This window comes from Rattus norvegicus, chromosome 12 (genome assembly GCF_036323735.1).
Source record: "Rattus norvegicus strain BN/NHsdMcwi chromosome 12, GRCr8, whole genome shotgun sequence".
NCBI lineage: Eukaryota > Metazoa > Chordata > Mammalia > Rodentia > Muridae > Rattus > Rattus norvegicus.
Window position 1 is genome coordinate 32,135,559 of NC_086030.1, and position 20,173 is coordinate 32,155,731.

Below are 20,173 nucleotides of genomic sequence, written 5' to 3' on the forward strand. Positions count from 1 at the left end.
GCCTACCAAGGCCAAAAGAGAACATCAGATTCTCTAGAACTGCAGTCACAGGCTGTTGTGAGTTGCCATATGGGTGGGGGCTAGGATACAAACCCAAGTCCTCTCCAAGACTAACCAGTGCTCTTAACCACTGAGCCATCTCTCCAACCCTCACCCCATTTTTAGCTTTTAGCCCCCACAAATTCAATTACAATGGACTATGTTGAATGGCAATTCAGCAGACTCACTTGAAAAGTGGTCCATAGATTTTACTCAGGATGGGGTGTAGTGGCACATGCCTGGTCTACATAGAGTTCCAGGACTGGCAGAGCTACATAGACACTGTCTCAAAACAAAACAAAAACAAACTAGATTTCACTGGTCCCATCTTAGTTGCCCTGTTCCTGGCAGAGGATCACGCCATGCTGTAAGGTTAGAGTCCTCAAGGCTCTGCCTACACTCATGCTTCAGATCCTTTTCAATCTCCTCCCGGCCATTTGGGAAAAAATAAAAGGCTTATGACTCGGGGCAGGGAAGGAAGATCAGTGGCACAGTACCTGCAGGGCATGTGCTCCCCATACTCCCAGTAACCAGCCCAGGAACCCCAGCTCAGTGTGTACATTCTCTGGTTCCTACTCAAGATGAACCAGGCTTATCCCTCTGATCAAAATGTATATGACTCCTGTTACACCTAATTAACTGATCATAATCACCATTAATTGGCTGCCCTGAAGATTGTAAGCCTGGAAAGTAGGCTACCAAAAACAAGGAAAAAGTCTTCTATAAAGCAAAGTTATACTTCCTACACCTGTGGGAAGATCCTCATCAAAAACAGAAACCTTTGAAAACAGGCGTGGGGCTGGAGAGACAGCTCAGGGTTAAGAGCACATACTGCTCTCCTAGAAGACAAGTCTAATTCCCAGCACCAGATCCGGAGATAGGATAGCCTCCTCTGGTCTTTAAGAGGACCTCATTTGCACATACCTGCCACCCACACACAAACACACAGGGTGCACATAATTTAAAAAGAAAGACACAGGCAGCCAAGGTGTCCAACATGTTAGCCAAGTGCCCTCCCCGCCCCCCGCCCCGGAAGTGACAGTCCAGACCTTCTGGGACTTTAACAGAGTCTCACTAAGTTGCCCAGGCTGGCTTGCACTGGCAATCCTCTGCTCCAGCCTGCTGAGTAGCTGGGCTTACAGGTATGCTAGAGCACAGCCTCTTCTTAAAGTACTTTAGGGAACTTTATCCAAACCTCAAAAAATACCAGTTAAATAATAATCAACGTGCAAGGGTGAGGGTCAACAGTGATTTCCCCGTACACATCACTTCTTACAGCGTTGGGCATGATTTCCACAATGACTGGCCTTTTCCGTGAAACGCTCATTTTTACCAGAGTGGCTTTATTATCTGGCTAAGAAAGCCACTTGGCATCTTTTCTACTGATACAAAGGTGTTGACCACAGATATCCCTGCTAGAGATGCTGACCTCACAGCCAATAAAACGAGTACCAAAATTTAGATGTACACAGTCAAGATTTAAAACTCTACAGTATCTAACCGATAACCCATGGAATCTATAAATACCCAATATGAATTGAGAGTGGAGAGATAATTCTCCTCAACTCAACTACTTAATCACCAGAAAAGGCAGCCATGTAAGACAGTACCTAACCCAGAACTATCTTGGACATAATCATCTTCAACCACACAGCAGCTTTCCTGTGTGAGCTGCTGCTTAAGAGTTATCTTAACCAAAGGATGACTTTGCTTCATGCCCTTCCGTGGCCTTGTCACCAGCCCAGAAAAGTCCCACACTCCAGCATCTCTGCCCTTCAACACTCTTCATATAGTTGGGCGGTCTCTTCTCCGGTCCCTGCTCCCCAACACACACGCTCACCTGCCTCCAAAATTCCCACTCCAGCTTGTTGATTTGAACTGTTAACACGTTTTTCAACACTTTGGGAAGGTATTTCCTGGTCCCATCTTCCACCCTCTACACTTCTGATCCCCAACACTCTAGCCTAGCACACACCATAATAAAACTCTGTGGAAGGTTTTCGTTTTCTTTCTCTGTAGTGCTAGGGATCGAGCCCAAGGCATTAGTGCAAACTAGGCAATCATGTTACACCTTAAAGTATTTCTCCTGTCCGCTATCATGTGTGCAACTGGTGCCCTTGGAGACTGGAGAAGGGCATTAGATCCCCTGTATCTGGAGTTAAGACAGTTGTAAGCCACCATTTCCAAACCAGGGTACAAGAGCAGCCAGATCTCTTAACCACTGAGCTAACTCTCTAGCCATTTTTTTTAAGCAAGTAAAAATTCAAATCCTGACTACACCTTAACCCTCTGACTAAGAAACAGTAAATCTTGGAGACTCTCTTAAGAAGACTACACCCATGTCTTGAAAGGTGTACTCTCCTTTTTAAGTGTCTCTTTTCCTTTACGTCTGTGCTTAATTCCATAATAAAACTGTTTCTTAATAAACTCCAACTTCATTTTATCAAAAACAAAAAAAGCAGGGCTGGAGGTACAGCAAAAGTGAAGTACTTACCACACAAGTATTTTGCTTTTGCCTGAATCTGAATTCAGACCCCCAGTACCCACATTAAAAAAAAGTGTTCCTTGTAGCTTGTGGGCGAGCTATCCCATTTAGACAAACCTAGCTCCAGGTTCACTGAGAACATGTCCCAATGAACGCCAAGGCTAATAAGAAACTGAGGAAGATATCCAACATTTGCTAGCCTCTGGCCTCCATATGCACACACTGTGAACACACATACCAAAAGAAACCTGAAATCTGACTACTTGAGAGGCACAGACAGGAGGATTGCTCCAAGTTCAGAGTCTTGCCTGATCTACATACACATGGAATTTCAGACCAGCCAGAGATGTATTGTGAGACCCTTTCCCCCAAATAAATACACAAATCAAAATAAATAAATAATCCCCCGAACAGTAATTCTCAAAGGCTGAATAGAAGCTGAGATTGTAGTCAGTTAAACAGCCCCTATCTAGCATGTGTAAACCTTAAAGTTGGCCATCACTAAGTAGCAAGCTTCTCCCCACTCCCCGCCCCCACTCTGCCACTAACTCCTCCCTACAGAAACACTCTATGTAGCCTCGACCATCACGGAACTCACTCTATAGACCAGGCTGGTTCTCTTCCTGTGTTCTGGGATAAAGGGTGTGCATCACCGCCGCCCATTAACAAGCTTCTTGACAAGACAATTTTGAGACTCTTCTTTTAACTGCGACTTTGGAGGATTGGGGGCTGGGGGTGGGGGTGTCTAATTTTACTCTGTAGTATATCCCTGTTGATGTCAAGCTCTGTTCCTGCCTCAATTTCCAACTACTGGGATGCCAGAGGTGGGTGACTAATTAGGTCTTGCTTTTAAAGTAATTCTAGGTTTGTAGGTTAAAAGGCCCAACTGAGGGGTTGGGGATTTAGCTCAGTGGTAGAGCGCTTGCCTAGCAAGCGCAAGGCCCTGGGTTCGGTCCCCAGCTCCGAAAAAAAGAAAAAAAAAAAAAAAGCCCAACTGTTAACTTCTAGGAGGTGGAAGGGGGTGGGGGGACAACAGGGACAACCACAAAACTAGATGATGCTGTAAACTTCTGCCAAAGTGTCACATCTAAACTCCACGGGCAGACGGAGCCTACCACATCCAGCAACACATTTCCCAACCACAAAGGTTGGTCATCAGCTCTGAGACACAGCCAGCTGCCAATGACCTAGTCTCTAAGGCGCTTCCCTCTATGGAGCAAACTTCCGCGAAGGGATGGAGGGACATCCCGCGGCTCTCCTTCAAGACAGCTCGGTATCAGGGGCTGCCTTTATTATTTTTTCCCATAAAAGGGTCTTCCTAAGTGACAGAGAATGATCTCATACTCGCGGCAATCCTCCTGCCTCAGCTTCAGGACTTCTCATTCAGAGACACCCCATAACCTTGGCCTCTAGCACCAGGTAGAAGTATTCAAAACCCCGCGCCACAGCAGCCCGTACCATCCCCCAGACCCACGCGGGCTCCGGATGGGACCCGCCCGGCTGCAACCACAACTCAGTACTCGGATAGGATCGGAGCGGCAGCGGACGACCGAGGAGCGTGTCCTCCCGTGAGCCCGAGTACGGCGGAGCAGTGAAGAAGTCGGCCGACGCGGAGAGGCCGAGAGCAGAGCTCTGGCGGCCTGACCCTCCGCGCCTGCCCGCCCGACTGAGAGGCGGAACGGAGCGGCCCGGGGTCAGCATGCGGACGGACGCCGCCGCCGCCGTCCTGCTCCGAGTGGGAACGCGCCTCCGGAGCCCCCGTCCCTCCGAACCTGGTCCGCGGCTCCGCCGGCGTCCGACAGCCGCTCCCAGCGCCGCTTCAAGTCAGTCGGCTCCCCTGCCCCGCCCCTGCCCCCGCACGCCCCGCCCCCGGCACACGAGCACGCGCGCGTTGCGTACGTGTTGCGTCATTTCCGTGACGCTTCATACTTCCGGGGTTTGGTTGCCGCGGGCCGGAAAAGGGAGCCTACGCTCTGGAGGTTCACTACCAGGAATGCTGTAGGGACAGTCCCTGAGAGCAGGGGACACCGAGTGGCCGTGAGACCATCGCTGACGTGTCCGTGACTCGCGAAAAGCCGCCGTTTCCCTGTCGCCCCTCACTCTGTCTACTAGCTTCTGTTTGCACTAGCCTGAGGGCGACAAGGAACCCCGAGGACTGTCACAGCACGGATCCGGACATCAAAGTCTGAGTCCAGGAGACACTTCCCAGCGTGTAGCGAATGCGGCCGCCAGAAGGAAAAAAACACACCTTTCCCTTTGTGAAGAGTTAGAAGGGAACAGATAGTCAGGGAAGAGTCCGGAGGGAGAGTTGACTGCGGGACTGTAAAGATAGATAACGCTCCCACTTGACAGTTGAGATAGCTTCTATTAATTTTGTTATCTCTCTGTGCCAAGAACCGTCGGGGTGGAGGAGATGAAGTAATAGGAAAGGGGAGGAGAGAATTCGGAAAGAAAAAAGATAGGAGAGCCCATGAACCCTACAAATTGATCAACCCAGAATCCATGTGACTGCTCCGGGCTCTGGAAAAAAAAAATCCCAACAGGATGGTCTACTCCATCTCCCCACCCCCACCTCGTTTCAATAAATGCCTTTCTGACTCTGGTGGTGTTTTGTTTTGTTTTTCCCTTCTCCCTGGACATTCTACTCTTGTTCGCCCATAGGAAGAACCTGGTCACCTGAACAGGTGGTCCACAGAATTGACACTCCTGGTTAGCCTTCACAGATCTCAGGACTTTAAAATGATTCAAGTTGGGAGAACCTTAAGAAAATTGGTCCAGTAGCAACCAGGCTTTCTCCCAGTCCTGGAGAGGTGGAGACAGGAGGTTCAGGAGTTCCTCATCTCTGGTGTTCTTGGCCTGGGCAAATACAATGAAGGTTGTGGGTAATACCTTCATAACGAGAGCACACAAGGAGGATGCAGTAGTTTTGAGAGTAAAGGGATCTTTCGTGACCCAACTGTGCTTGACACAAGGATGTAGGGTGCCAGACATGGTCAGGTTGGTCTAGGAAAGTGGCTCCAAGTTGGATGTTTAAGGTCTCTGAGGATTAAAGACACAGACACTTCTAGAAGTGAGGTGAAGGCAAGTTTTCTGAAAGAGGATTACAAGTAAAAAGGGCCACAGAGGGCTGGAGCAATGGCTCAGTGGTTAAGAGCACCGACTGTGCTTCCAGAGGTCCTGAGTTCAATTCCCAGCAACCACATGGTGGCTCACAACGATTGTAATCTGATGCCCTCTTCTGGTGTGTCTGAAGACAGCTACAGTGTACTCATCATATATACATAAAATAAAAAAAAAAGTTTTAAAAAAAGGGCACAGAGATGTTTCGCTGTGTAAAGATCTGCTATTCAAGCTTGGCCAACCTAAATCCAAATCCTGGAACTGATCTGACAAAAAAAAAAAAAAAAAAAGTGGAAGGAGGGGCTGGAGAGATGGCTCAGTGGTTAAGAGCAGTGGTTGCTCTTCCAAAGGACCTGGGTTCAATTCCCAGCACCCACATGGCAGCTCACAGCTGTCCGGAGTTGCAGAGGATCCAATACCCTCACATAGACATACATGTGACAAAACACCAATGTATATAAAATAAATGATTAAAAAAATAGGAGAGACCCAACCCACAGAGATGTCTTCTGAATTCCTCACAAGTATCAAGGCATCCACACACGATAGTCATAATTAAAAAAAAAAAAGTGAGGGAGACTCCCTAGGTACATTTACTACAGAAGAAAAAAAAAAGCATTCTGTGAGAGATGAATGGATTATTGGAAGCCATCTTACTAGTTAGCTACAATCAGGTTGATCCCAACTGCCCATGAGCTCGCTTCACCAGGTTATCTCAAACCTGATTGCAAACATCTTTGTTTCTCATCTCTGCTGTGCTTGGCCGCACTGCTTGAACTCTTACGGTTCTTTTAAACCTTAGCTCCATATTTTCAGGGCAGTATGTGTGAACAATGGACGGTTCCACTATGAACCCTTCTCCTTTCCTAGCTAAAGAAGGCTAGCTCCCACCTCTGGAAGACCTAGGTTCAATCTTCGGAATTCAAAAAAGAATTGGGGTATAACTGAGACCTAAAAATTAAATAAGTTGGGGTTGGGGATTTAGCTCAGTGGTAGAGTGCTTGCCTAGCAAGCACAAGGCCCTGGGTTCAGTCCCCAGCTCCGAAAAAAAGAAAAAAAAATTAAATAAGTTAGCCGGTGTTACATGGCACTAATAGTGAAGGCACAGACACAGGCTAGTGTTAGTCCCCATTTGAGGAATGTTAGGGGCAGCAGATACATGTTGGCTGCCCTGTGAAGTTCTCTATAAAGCCATGCTTGTGCTAAAGATTCTGTAGACTGATTTTGGAGGGTTGGAATGTTGTAGAGCCATATCCCAGACTGTCTTTAGGTCTGCCAAATACCATCTCTGACTTACCATCCTTATGAATTATTGGGCAAAATCTTTGGAATCTATTCTTTTTTTTTTTTTTTTGGTTCTTTTTTTTGGAGCTGGGGACCGAACCCAGGGCCTTGTGCTTCCTAGGCAAGCGCTCTACCACTGAGCTAAATCCCCAACCCCCGGAATCTATTCTTATATGCCAATCGTAGCTTCCGCCAAACCAAAAGCTGAGACCGTCGACAGAAAGCATCCGAAGCCTAAAGCAGAGATTCCCCGACTTTGCTCCAATGGCCTTCCTGTTAAGCACCACCAAAGTGTTCGGCAACTGCATTCACATGACTTGCTCAGTAACTATGAAAAGTTCACAGGCTGAGGCAGGAGGAACAGGAGTTGAAGTTACACAGTGAGTTTGAGGGCAGCCTTATCTACTTGAGACCATATTAAATTATTTAAAGCTCATGTTACCATGGTAAATATGTCATGTAAGACAATCTGGAAGTCCTGGGAGGGCCATTATCACTCACACTTGGCTACAAATACTATGACACTGTTTTGTGTCCACAGGCTCCATGCAAGATGCCATCTCTGGCTTAAAGTGCAGTCACAAAACACCACCTGATTTACAATCCCTACTTTCCGTCTAAACATCTACCAAGCAGGAATTCATTGATTCCCTCTCCTTGGTGTTTTCTTTTTTTCTTTTTTTTTTTTTTTTTTTTTGGAGCTGGGGACCGAACCCAGGGCCTTGCGCTTCCTTGGCAAGCGCTCTACCACTGAGCTAAATCCCCAGCCCCGTGCTTTTAAATTTTAATGTTTACATTTATGGGTGTTTTGCCAACACTTACCTCTGTGTACAAAATGCATGCAGTGCCCTCCAGAGGCCAAAAGAAGGCATCAACTTCCTGGGACTGGAGTTACAGAAGGTTATGTATGCCTAGGAAGGTGCTGGGAATCGAACCTGGGTCCTCTGTAAGAGCAGCCAGTGATTTTAACCAGTGAGCCAGCTCCCCAGTCCCTTGCCCCATCTTGACATTGGTGATTACCATGTCGGAGGCAAAATACTTTATTTCATTTTTGGTTGTTTTATGACAAGGTTTTTCTGTGTAGCTCTGGCTGTCCTGGAACTCACTCTGTAGACCAGGCTGGCTTTGAACTCAGAAATCCACCTGCCTCTGCCTCTCAAGCACTAGGATCAAAGGCGTGTGCCACCACCAACACCCGGTTTCTCATCTCGTTTTATACCTGTGTCAACTGACTTCCCTTTCTTTCCAATTTCATGTTGCTCTAAAACACTAGTTGGGTAGGAGGGGAAAGAATTGTCTTAGAAAAGAAGGTAATAAGAAGTTGGTTTCGTGGCTTTTCCTGGGAAGACATGACACTCCAAATAGGGCAGAGAAACAGACTAAGGAAACCCCACACCCAAGCCTGCCTTGCTGAACCACTGTGTTTAATTAGGGATGTTTACAACAGCATGGACGATTTATGGATAGCTACAGCACTGGAGAGACCTCACTATACACACCCCAGCATTTTTTTTTCTGAAAAGATATCTCTAATATCCCAGGCTGTCCTCAAATTTATTATATAGCAGAGGTTGATTATGAACTGCTGATCCTCCTGCCCCTACCTGTCTTGAGATTATAGACATGGGCCACCACACATGGCTCTAGGCTCGTTCCTTGACATTGGCATCATATACTGTAACTAGTGTAATGTACTATTTATTTCAAAGTCAGAATTTAAGGACTCAGGAATTAAGAAGACAGGATTCAGAGTGGGCCATTAAAATCTGGCTTCTTGTCCCTACAACCTTCTGCTCTGTTGGCCTGAGGTCTTAGTTCCAAGGGGAGGGATGCTTCTGCCAGGAGACACAATCATGATTCCTCTGAATCAGAGATTAAAATTGCCATTTTAGCCAGGTGGCCCACACATCCTAGCACTTGGAGGCAGAGGCAGGCAGATCTCTGTGAGTTCGAGGCCAGCCTGGTCTGCAGATTGAGTTCCAAGACAGTCAGGGGGCTTGTCAAAACAAACAAAAACAAAGGGAAAAATAAACATATTCAAGGAGCTGGCATCCGAGTGTGTGTTAGGTTATGCTATGGGGAAAGTATGATCTTGTAGACATAGGAGGGAACACACAACACATCTTCAGGCCGGGTGGAAAACAGGGACTGTAATGGTTAACTTTATATTAACTTGGCTGGGCCACAATGCCTGGGTCAAATATATAATCCTATATACTTCTGACGGGGGATTTTGTGGATGAGATTTACTTTTCTTTCAATTTATTTTTAAGTGCGTGTGTGTGTGTGTGTGTGTGTGTGTGTGAGAGAGAGAGAGAGAGAGAGAGAGAGAGAGAGAGAGAGAGAGAGACCAGAGGCATTGGATTCACCCGGAGCTGTTTAGTGGCCATTCCCAGTCTGATGTGTCCTAGAGTCTAGGCAAAATATTAAGGCCTAGATAGAACGTTAAGGCCTAGGTAAAACCAGGCCTATGTGACAGTTCCCTGGCTAGCATGCCACTATAAGGAAACGTTCTCCTATGTTTTTGTTGTTACCAGGAAACTTTTTTTTAATAATTTATTTTCATTTATATGCATTGGTGTTTTGCCTGCATGTATGTTTGTGTGAGGGTGTCAGATCTTACAGACAGTTGTGACATGTGGATGCTGGGAATTGAACGTGGGTCCTCTTGGAAGAAGCCGTCAGTGCTCTTCACCACCGAGGCACCTCCTCTCCACCAGGAAAGTTTCTAATGCTAAGACTGATTCCATATTCTGCGCCCTCGGAAACCAATCAGGATAGAAGTGAGTAGATGTGTTTCCTATAGTTACCCACAGTAAGCTTGGACCTAAACCAACTACTCACCGGCACCCCCAAAAGCTTCTATGCTATTTGCCTTTCTAAGATGCCTGTGGGATGGACCCCAACCCAAGAGAGACACCTGCACCAATATAAGAAACTATTCGGAATAAGACTTCCATTTTGAGTAGTGGTCCAGTAAAGTTTAAGTTCCCAAGACCTCCCTGGAAACTGACAGCCTACTTGGCAGAAAGACACATGTCTGTGGATAACTGACATACCGGTTGGCAAGTTTAGACATGAATGTTAGGCAAGTCCTATCCTGCTACAGTTGAATATCCCAAGCAATAGGAGCAGGCTAAGTGTACAGCAAAGGCATGCTCCTAAGGAAATCCCTTTAAATCCTGATTTATGCAACGGATGTTTGTGGATTTTGGCCTTAAAAACCCTATAGGATCTTAACTTGGGGTCACGGTTTGGTTCCTGAATTTGGACCTTGGTCTTGGTCATCAGCCCTGGAGTATATGCTCAATAAACTATCCATGTCTGACCGAGAACAATGTTTGGGTGGCTCGTGAGGCACCTCCTGGAACCCAACAATGTGGGTACCAGGGATCAAACTTGGGTCCTTTTCCAGAGAAGCCCACACCCCTAACTGCTGAGCCATCTCTGCAGCCCCGAGATTTACCCTTAAACTGGTGGACTAAGTAGAAAACAGACCGTATTCGGTCTTACGGGTGGACCTCGGGTAGGCAGTTGAGGGTCTGACTCTGGAAAGCAGGTGGGAGTCCTGGCAGAGACAGCTTTCAGAGCATCTTATGCTGTATGCTGGGAGCAAGAGTTTCGAGAGAGACTGCACAGGGCTGAGCCCTAGCCGCTCGCTCCTCTGGTGTACCCCGACTCTATTCCCAATACCCAAATGGTAGCTTTCAACCATCTGTAACCCCAGTTCCAGAGGGATCTGACGCCCTCTTCTGAAAGTTCCAGGTACGCATGTATTAGTACCTAGACATGCATGCGAAATACACTCATATATGTAAACTTAAATTAAAAAAAAAAAAGGAAAACACTGTGAGTTAGGCATGATGGTGTACATCTGAGATCTCAGCATATAGGGGTCAGGTTGTAGAGTCAGGAGATTTACTGCAAGTTTCAGGCTAGCCTGGTCTGTACAAAGGGCAGGCCAGCCAGGGTGACACGGGGTGACCCCGCAAGACCCTCAGCCCTTTGTGCTGATGACCTGAACCTTCCCCGAGATGAGACAAAATAAATACCTCCTCCTTCGAGCTATTCCGGGCAGGTATTTGGCTGCAGAAGTAAGAAACGGAGCTAATTCAGGAGGTAACCAGGGGCTCAGCCAAACCAAGAGGTGTCTGTACCAGTGCAGTTGGAAGATTTCACAGGCGACAATGTGCATGGATTCAAGGAGGGGATGCCACAGCAGCGTACAATGAACTCTGTGTAGGAATGCAAGGACCGCCAGAGTTGTGTGACTTTGGTACTACCCAAGATTGGGAAAATGACGACAATGAATGCAGGAGAGAGGGGTAAAGAGCGCCCATTCTTTTTTTTTTAAATATTAGCCGTTTAGGTCATTTTTTAAAAAGATTTATTTATGATATATAAGTTGCTGTCTTCAAACACACCAGAAGAGGGCATCAGATCTCATTATAGATCATTGTGAGCCACCATGTGGTTGCTGGGATTTGAACTCAGCACCTCTGGAAGAGCAGTCGATGCCCCTAACTGCTGAGCCATCTCTCCAGCCCAAGAGTACCCATTCTTAAGTAGCCATGCAAGCCGCGATATTACCAGGTGATTTGAGTATAGCATTTCATTCGCGTCTGAGGAAAGAAGCCCAGATGAGATTATAAACCTGGATCAATAGACGTACAAACGGGATATGTATTAGTCAGGGTTCTCTAGAGCACAGAACTTAGAGAAGGTCTCTCCATACTAAGGGAATTTATTGTCCTCCAACTATGGGCAGCTGTGGATGGGAAGTCCCAGAGTCTAGCAGTCGCTCAGTCCATGAGGCTGGTTGTTTCAGCTGCTCTTCTGTAGGAGCTGGGATCCTGAAGAAGTAGGTTCCAGAAGATGTGCTGGCAAGTAAGTGCAAGCAGAAGAGTGAGCCTTCCTTCCTCCATTGTAGGCCTCCAGCAGAAGGTGTGGCCCAGATTAAAGGTGTGTACCACCACCCCTGGATCTGGAACTTACTTGTCCCCCGATGACTTGAACTCAGAGGTCTCCTTGCCTCAGTGTCTTGGGATTAAAGACGTGTACTACACTTTTCATAGCCACTATGCCTCAAGACCTCCATGCCAAGATCCAGGTCAGAAACTTGTGTCTTCCAGCCCCAAGATCTGGATCACAGGTGTGCCCTCTGATTAAGGATGGTAGCTCATTTGAGATAGTCAAGTTGACAACCAGGGATAGCCATTACAGGAGAGTTATTAATGGAATGTCTCTCAGTTTCAAATTCACCTTTCATTGCTTTTTTTTGGGAGGGGAATCAATGGAAACAGAGACCTTTCAATTTTTTAAGAAGCGATACTTCTCTTTGTCGGTAGTGGGCGCTGGTGAGTCATGGAGCAGACAGGCATTTGCATTCCGGGTTGTGCTGGGTCCAACCCCAATGTGTGTTGAGTTTAACGGGAACTGCTCTGTGTTGGTTTACACTGCAGTGGCCCCAAGCAAGCATTTGGAGACTTCCCTGCCACTCTGCGAGTCAAGAAGAACTGGACCTCAATGTTGGACAGAGAAAGGAATTCTTCCTTTGGCCTTTATCCTAATTCTAAACTAAGGCTTCTTGAACGACACTTTTTTTTTTTTTTTTTTGGTTCTTTTTTTCCGGAGCTGGGGACCGAACCCAGGGCCTTGCGCTTCCTAGGTAAGCGCTCTACCACTGAGCTAAATCCCCAGCCCTAAACTAAGGCTTCTTAATTTTTTTTTTTTACTCCTGACCACTAGGGGTAGAGCTTGACATTTTCTATAACTGGGTATATGGATAGATAAAATAGGTTCACGAGCCAAACAGTTACTAGAAATAAATCACAGGGGGCTGGAGAGACGGCTCAGCGGTTAAGAGCACCGACTGCTCTTCCAGAGGTCCTGAGTTCAAATCCCAGCAACCACATGGTGGCTCACAACCATCTGTAATGGGATCCGATGCCCTCTTCTGGTGTGTCAGAAGACAGCTACAGTGTACTCATATACAAAATAAATAAATAAATCTTAAAAAAAAAAAGAAATAAATCACAAAAGAATTGAGAATAATTCTTTAGCATGTGATATGTATGTGTGTGTATGTATATGTATATATATAGGTATACAAATATATGCACAAATGTGCACACATATATGTATGTGTATATAATATATATACATGTGCATTATATGCACACACACATATATAATTTTACCATTTATAAAAGGTGAAGACAAGGGGCTGGAGAGATGGCTCAGCGGTTAAGAGCACCGACTGCTCTTCCAGAGGTCATGAGTTCAAATCCCAGCAACCACATGGTGGCTCACAACCATCTGTAATGGAATTCGATGCCCTCTTCTGGTGTGTCAGAAGACAGCTACAGTGTACTCATATACAAAATAAATAAATAAATCTTAAAAAAAAAAGAAATAAATCACAAAAGAATTGAAAATAATTCTTTAGCATGTGATATGTATGTGTGTATGTATATGTATATATATAGGTATACAAATATATGCACAAATGTGCACACATATATGTATGTGTATATAATATATATACATGTGCATTATATGCACACACACATATATAATTTTACCATTTATAAAAGGTGAAGACAAGGGGCTGGAGAGATGGCTCAGCGGTTAAGAGCACTGACTGCTCTTCCAGAGGTCATGAGTTCAAATCCCAGCAACCACATGGTGGCTCACAACCATCTGTAATGAGATCCGATGCCCTCTTCTGGTGCGTCTGTAGACAGTGACAGTGTACTCGTCATATATAAAATGAATAAATAAAATCTTTTTAAAAAAGGTGAAGACAAATTTGCATTCTAGTGAGACCCATAAAGAACTAAATCTTAGGGGTTGGGGATTTAGCTCCGTGGTAGAGCGTTTGCCTAGCAAGCGCAAGGCCCTGGGTTCGGTCCTCAGCTCCAGAAAAAAAAAAAAAGAGTTGCCTTGGGGGACTGGAGAGATGGCTCAGCGGTTAAGAGCACTGACTGCTCTTCCAGAGGTCCTGAGTTCAAATCCCAGCAACCACATGGTGGCTCACGACCATCCGTAATGAGATCCGATGCCCTCTTCTGGTGTGTCTGAAGACAGCTACAGTGTACACATGTACAGTAAAATAAAATCTTTAAAAAAAAAAAGAAAGAAAGAAAAAAAGAACTAAATCTTAGCTGAATATTTGATGCCACATAGAGCATCTCCCGTGGTTTTTCAGAGTTAATATTTTGATTTTACAATACTCAATGCTAAGGATGCTCATTCACATAGTCAGGGTTTTACTGCTCTCAACAGACACCATGACCAAGGCAACTCTTTTTTTTTTAAAGATTTATTTATTTATTATATATAAGTACACTGTCACCATCTTCAGAGACACCAGAAGAGGGCATCAGATCCCATCACAGATGGTTGTGAGCCATCATGTGGTTGCTGGGATTTGAACTCAGGACCTCTGGAAGAGCAGCCAGTGCTCTTAACCACTGAGCCATCTCTCCAGTCCCCCAAGGCAACTCTTTTTTTTTTTTTTCTGGAGCTGAGGACCGAACCCAGGGCCTTGCGCTTGCTAGGCAAGCGCTCTACCACTGAGCTAAATCCTCAACCCCAACCAAGGCAACTCTTTTTTTTTTTTTTTTTTGGTTCTTTTTTTCGGAGCTGGGGACCGAACCCAGGTCCTTGCGCTTCCTAGGCAAGCGCTCTACCACTGAGCTAAATCCCCAACCCCACCAAGGCAACTCTTATAAGGTCAACTTTTAATTAGCGCTGGCTCACAGGTTCAGAGGTTCAGTCCATCATCACCAAGGCAGGAGCATGGCAGCATTGGGGCAGGCATGGTGCTGAGGGTTCCACATCTTCATCTGAAGGCTGCTAGTAGAATATTGACTTCCAGGCAGTGAAAAGCCCACGCCCACAGTGACACACCTACTCCAACAGGGCGGGCCACACGTCCTAATAGTGCCAATCCCTGAGCCAAGCATATTCAAACTATCACACATATGAACACAGTACAGAAGGTGGAATCCACAGGTCTATCTAAGAAAGCGCAGGAAGGCCAGTGAGAGCGCCCCCTGAGAGCCCCTAACATGCTGAGCTGACGTCAGGCTCTACTCTGACCTCACATGCTGCGCGTATGCGTGCCGCCCCCAGTAAATAGAGTGGAAACAAAAGAGAACAATGGTATTGGGTCTAGCTGGGTGCCATGACACATGCCTGCGGGGAGGCTGGTGCTGCTCACCCCATCACTCACAAAGACCTGCGTTCCATGCCCTGCACTGTATAAACTAGGCATGGTGGTACATGTCCTAAGTCCGGGAGGGAAGCACAGGGCAGGAAGATTAGGAACTAATGGTCATCCTTGGCTACACTGTGAGTTCAAGCCCTGCCTGGGACACATGAGACCCTGTCTGAAAATAAAGTAGTGAGGTATGGTGCCGAGCCCAACCTCGACCAGCAAGGAAGACACGACCACAGGAGATCTTCTTCAAGCAGTTTTATTCAGGAACCTTGATTCAATCTTCTGACCTCTCTCTCTTCTGGCTCTCTCTCCCCAGGGAATGCCCTGCACCACACTTAAATAGCTAGTACTGGCCAGTCCTAGCAAGCCATGTGGGTCATGTAGATAGGCTGTCACTATGCGGAAGCTAGCGGGCCAGGCAGACATAGCCAAATAAGGACTTGTTTACTGCAAGGAGCGCTCACCGTTGGGAGGGTGGAAGGTGGAAACCAGCGCCATCTTTGAGGCGCGGCACATCGCAGCTCTCTACAGTATGGTGTCTCACGACTGTAATCCTGGCACTCAGGAAGATGAGGCAGGGGGATTGCCGTGAGTTCCAGGCTAGTCAAGGAACAGCATGAACCTGTCTTAAACAAGAACAAATATTAATAAAACAGGATACTTGTCATCCCAGCACATGGGAAGCAGTCAGGAACATCACGAATTCAAAGTTTACCCTTGGCCGTACGGGACATTTTCAGCCAGGTTAGGGTATACAAGACCAGCTTTTAAAAAAAAAAAAACAAACAAAACAAACAAAAAAAAACCCCTCAAATTCAATGTCAAAGCTCAGGCTACAATTAGAGTTCCTTAAGTCATGCGCTGTTGGAGGATGAATCACAATGTGGAGGGCAGAAAACACTAAAATCTTTCCACAGGATCTGATTCCAGTTTCCACTCCAGTCACGAAGTGTTTCAAGATGGTTCTAAGCCTTTCACAGGTTGGCTGTATTTTCCCCTGGGACACAAGACCCGGATTCTGTTTGGTGGCAGGTGGAAGATTATTTACAACAACATGCTTGGATCTTAAATGTCCCCTCGGGGGTTGGGGATTTAGCTCAATGGTAGAGCACTTGCCTAGGAAGTGCAAGGCCCTGGGTTTGGTCCCCAGCTCCGAAAAAAAAAGAACCAAAAAAATTAAATGTCCCCTTTAAATGTCTGTGAGAGGCGTGGTCCCTATCTGGGTAAGGTGGTCTCCAACCATAATGCTGGTTTCTCTGAAGGCAAGAAAAATGTTCAATCCCAAGGTTTCAAAACCAGCTAGGCAACGTAAGCCATGTCTGGGGAACAAAAGATGAGAGCCTGTTTCCCCGTCTGGCACTGCCAAATGGTAACAGAACCTTTAGGAGGAGGGGCCTATCAGGAGGTTTTTAGATCAGTGGTTCTCAACCTTCCTAATGCTGTGACCCTTTAATACAAAGTTCCTCACAGTGTGGTGACCATAAAATTATTTTGTTGCTACTTCATAACTAAGTTTGCTACTGCCACGAATCCTAAGGTAAATATTTGTGTTTTCTGATGGTCTTAGGTGACCCGTGAAAGGGTTATTCAACTCTTCCCTCAATGGGGTCATGACCCACAGGCTGAGAACCTGTTTTACGTCATTGGCGTGACATGCCCTCAGAACAGCACTACTGGACTCTTTGTCTTTTCTCCTCTCCAGACATGTAGTGGATGGCTTTGCTCTATCCCAGGCTCAAATCAAACTGCTCTCTAAGCTGATTATCTCAATTAAAAAAAAGTTTCATTCATTCATTCATTCATTCATTCATTCATTCGAGTGTGGCTACCTGCCTGTGAATGCAGGGGATTGGTGAATACTACCGGTACTGGAGCTCGGATCCCCTGGAGCTGGAGTCACAGGTAGTCAAGATCCACCTAATCTCTGTGCTAGGAACCAAACTCGAGCTTTCTAGAAGGGCATCGGTCCTTTAGAAGGGCGGGCAGACTGCGCTGATTGGCCACCTCTCCAGCCGGTACTTTTTGCCTAACAGAAAGCCAACGCAGGTGGACCCCTGAGTGTCTGGCTGTTGTTCAGAACAATTGGACAGACATCCTTGCAATTCAGTAGTAAAGCCGCCCTGATCCAAAACCTGTTCGAGCTGGTTTTTGTGTCGTCGTCTACGTCCCCCACCCCCACCCCCAGCTGAGGACCGAACCCAGGGCCTTGGGTTAGCAAGCGCTCTACCACTGAGCTAAATCCCCAACCCGATTTAGAACGGGATGCTGTTCTTTTGTGTTGGGGAGTGTGAGCATTTTGGAAGAGAAGTACAGTTCTGGCTCCTGGACGTCTTAGGCGACCGCAGTGTATGAATTCTACAGTAACAATGCGAATTCTCTAGACTTTAGAAGCAGGCGCTCACCTAAGAAAGAAATGAAGTTCCTGGCTAATGAGCATGCGCCAGAGGTGACCAGAGAAGCACATAACTCCACCTACTCAGGGTAACTACTCCCTTCCTCAGTGTCTTCCTCACCCGTGGACTCTGCCTAAGGGGATGTGTGAGGGTGATAGACGTGTGTATCATGCCGGCACTAAGGAGGCAGAGGGAGGAGGATTGTACAAGTTTGGGGCTAGCTTGGGCTACACAGTAAGCTCCTGTCTCAAAACAAAACAAACAAAAAACCAATCAAGCAAAAACACAGAGAAAGGAAATCAGAAGAAGGAAAAGGAAGGAGGTGGGGAAAGAGAGAAAGTAGGACAGGAAGGGAAAAATCAAAGGATAAACAGAAGTTGAGGGATCATGCTGTAACAGGCCAACCTGAAAAACTGGTGGGGAAATCCAGTTAAGAAGACACCATTGCTGGTTGGTGATGGTTCATGCCATTGATCCCAAAACTCAGGGGAGGCAGATCTCTGAGTTCAAGGTCAGTTGGGGGGTTGGGGATTTAGCTCAGTGGTAGAGCACTTGAACACTTGCCTCAAAAGCACAAGGCCCTGGGTTAGGTACTCAGTTCCAGGGAGGGGAAAAAAAAAAAAAAAAGGCCAGTTGGTCTACACAAACACTGCCTCAAAAAATTTTCACCTCATAAAGCTAAAAGTTCACACAGAAGGATTAAAAACCCTGAGTCTGAGGGAAGAGGCCACACCCTAGATACAGCCCCTAAGGTCAAAATAGCCAGTGTGTATGTGCAGTTAGCTCTAGAGGGCGGCAGTTCCACAAGCTCAGGCTTTTTCAGACCTAAGGCCCGGCCAGCAAGGACTCACCAGGGAGGTCTCCCTCCCACTCACCGACCCAGGAGTCTGGCCTTCTCCCATCTCATAAGACATATCTGTCAGTGACAAGGACAATAGATTACAGTCAAGGCCGAACCCACAAGTGATCCCAGAACTTAGGAGGCTGGTGCCATGGAATTTCAAGGCTAGGGCCACATTGGGCCACGTGCGAGCCTGCTTCAAAAGAGAAAGACAGACAGACAGACAGACAATGAGGGCTATAAAGTAAGGAGCCCTTTTAAGACCAGAGCTTTAGGTCTCCTTTCCATTAAAGTTTCTGCGGGGGGTCAGGGAGGGGTGCACATCTTTAATCCTCCTACGCTCAGCAGATCTGAGTTCAAGGCTAGCCTGATAAAAAGAGCCAACTCGTAGGGCAGCCAGGCCACACAATCAGGGTTTCGGCCTGAGGATATGGTTTGGTGTGAGCATGCTCGCTTGACCTCTTATGCAGGGTCATCGGTTTGATCCCCAGCCCCGAAAGGAGAAAGAAAGTGGGGAGGAAAAAAGCCAGGCATATAATCCCTTATATCCCTGACTCTCAGCAGTATGGCAGGACCAGAAGTTCAAGGACAACCACAGTGTGGAGGGCTGGATGCTCCTCTTCCTGAAAACCCAGGTTTGCTCCTGAGCACACACATGGCAACTCAAGGCCATCTGAAAGTTCAGTCTGGAGTACTTTGTACCTGGCTGGTTAACACACAGCACAGACAAAATGCCCATCACATAGAAATCTTTAAAAAAAAATCCAAGCATAATGCATGTACTTTCAATCCCAGCACTTGGGAGGCAGAGGCAGGTAGATCTTATGAGTCTAGCCTGGTCTACAGAGCGACCTGACAGAAGACATTGTATCTAGCCAGTCTGTTTTCCTCTACAATAGTCCCTTTGGTCAGTTTCCACTCTCACCCTTGAATGGGCCTCAAATTATTCTGTAGCAAACCACATTTTCTACGCTAAAAGTTAAAAAGGCAAACCTTGCTGGTTTGCTGTCCCAAGCTAGCCCCAAACTTTTGGGATCAACAATCCTCCCACCTTAGCTTCCTAAGTAGCTGGGACCATGGATGCTTACCTAAAAAGGCTGTCCTGACATCTTCCTAGAGTCTGCGTACTTCACACTGACTGGCTGGGCAGGGTAACTATTGATTTGCACGAGGGAGAGTGAGGGCGACCTCTGCTCTGCCCTGACCTTGGGCTCTGCTGGTTGGGTTGACCTGGAAGACTACATTTCTCGAAGCTCATTTCCAGTGGGTAAGATGTTATCAGTGGGCCAGGACAAACATTCAGCAAGGGTGAGCACAGCTTTTGAGTCAAATCAGAGACTTAAGGGAAGCAACTAGGCTACTGGTTCTCAACCTTCCTAAGGTTGCAATCCTTCAGTTCCTCATTTTGGGGTGTTCCCCAACCATAGCATTACTTTTGTTGCTACTTCCTAGCTTTAATTTTGCTATTGTTATGAGTCATAAATAGCTGAGAGTCCCAAGGGGGGTCGCAACCCACAGATTGAGAACCCGTGCAGTAGTAGCTTGGGCTGCACTTGGCCCCTCAGAACTCACCTGTGTGGTCAGTCCTGGAAGTGACTCCCAGTGTCCAGATGAGCTTAGCCAGGGAGTAGCCACACTCCACTTTGCAGCTGGCAGGGTGGTGGCAAATTGTACCCATTTCTGCAGGGACCTTAGTCTTCAATACTGAGGCTCATACCTGCGTAGAGTCCACCCCTTGAGAAAGTGAATAGGACAGAGGGACTTCTTCCCCCCAGGGCACTTTC

General features: G+C 46.7%; 1 protein-coding gene across 7 annotated transcripts in view; it reads right to left on the reverse strand.

Moving 5' to 3' along the window:
* The window catches only part of Rabgef1 (RAB guanine nucleotide exchange factor 1), a 43,612-nt gene extending 39,221 nt beyond the window's left edge, over positions 1–4,391 (reverse strand). For 2 of the 7 annotated variants that reach the window (XM_039089588.2, XM_006249239.5), the window contains exon 1: positions 4,297–4,391. Coding sequence is in view for 4 of the 7 variants with exons in the window: in XM_063271493.1 (XP_063127563.1) it covers positions 3,999–4,225 (227 nt within the window). In the remaining 3 variants the exon portion in view is untranslated. Of the gene's footprint in view, positions 1–3,122 lie in introns of all 7 variants that reach the window. The other 5 variants (XM_063271493.1, XM_063271494.1, XM_063271495.1 and 2 more) reach the window with 5 other exon arrangements.
* Positions 4,392–20,173: the final 15,782 nt, after the last annotated feature.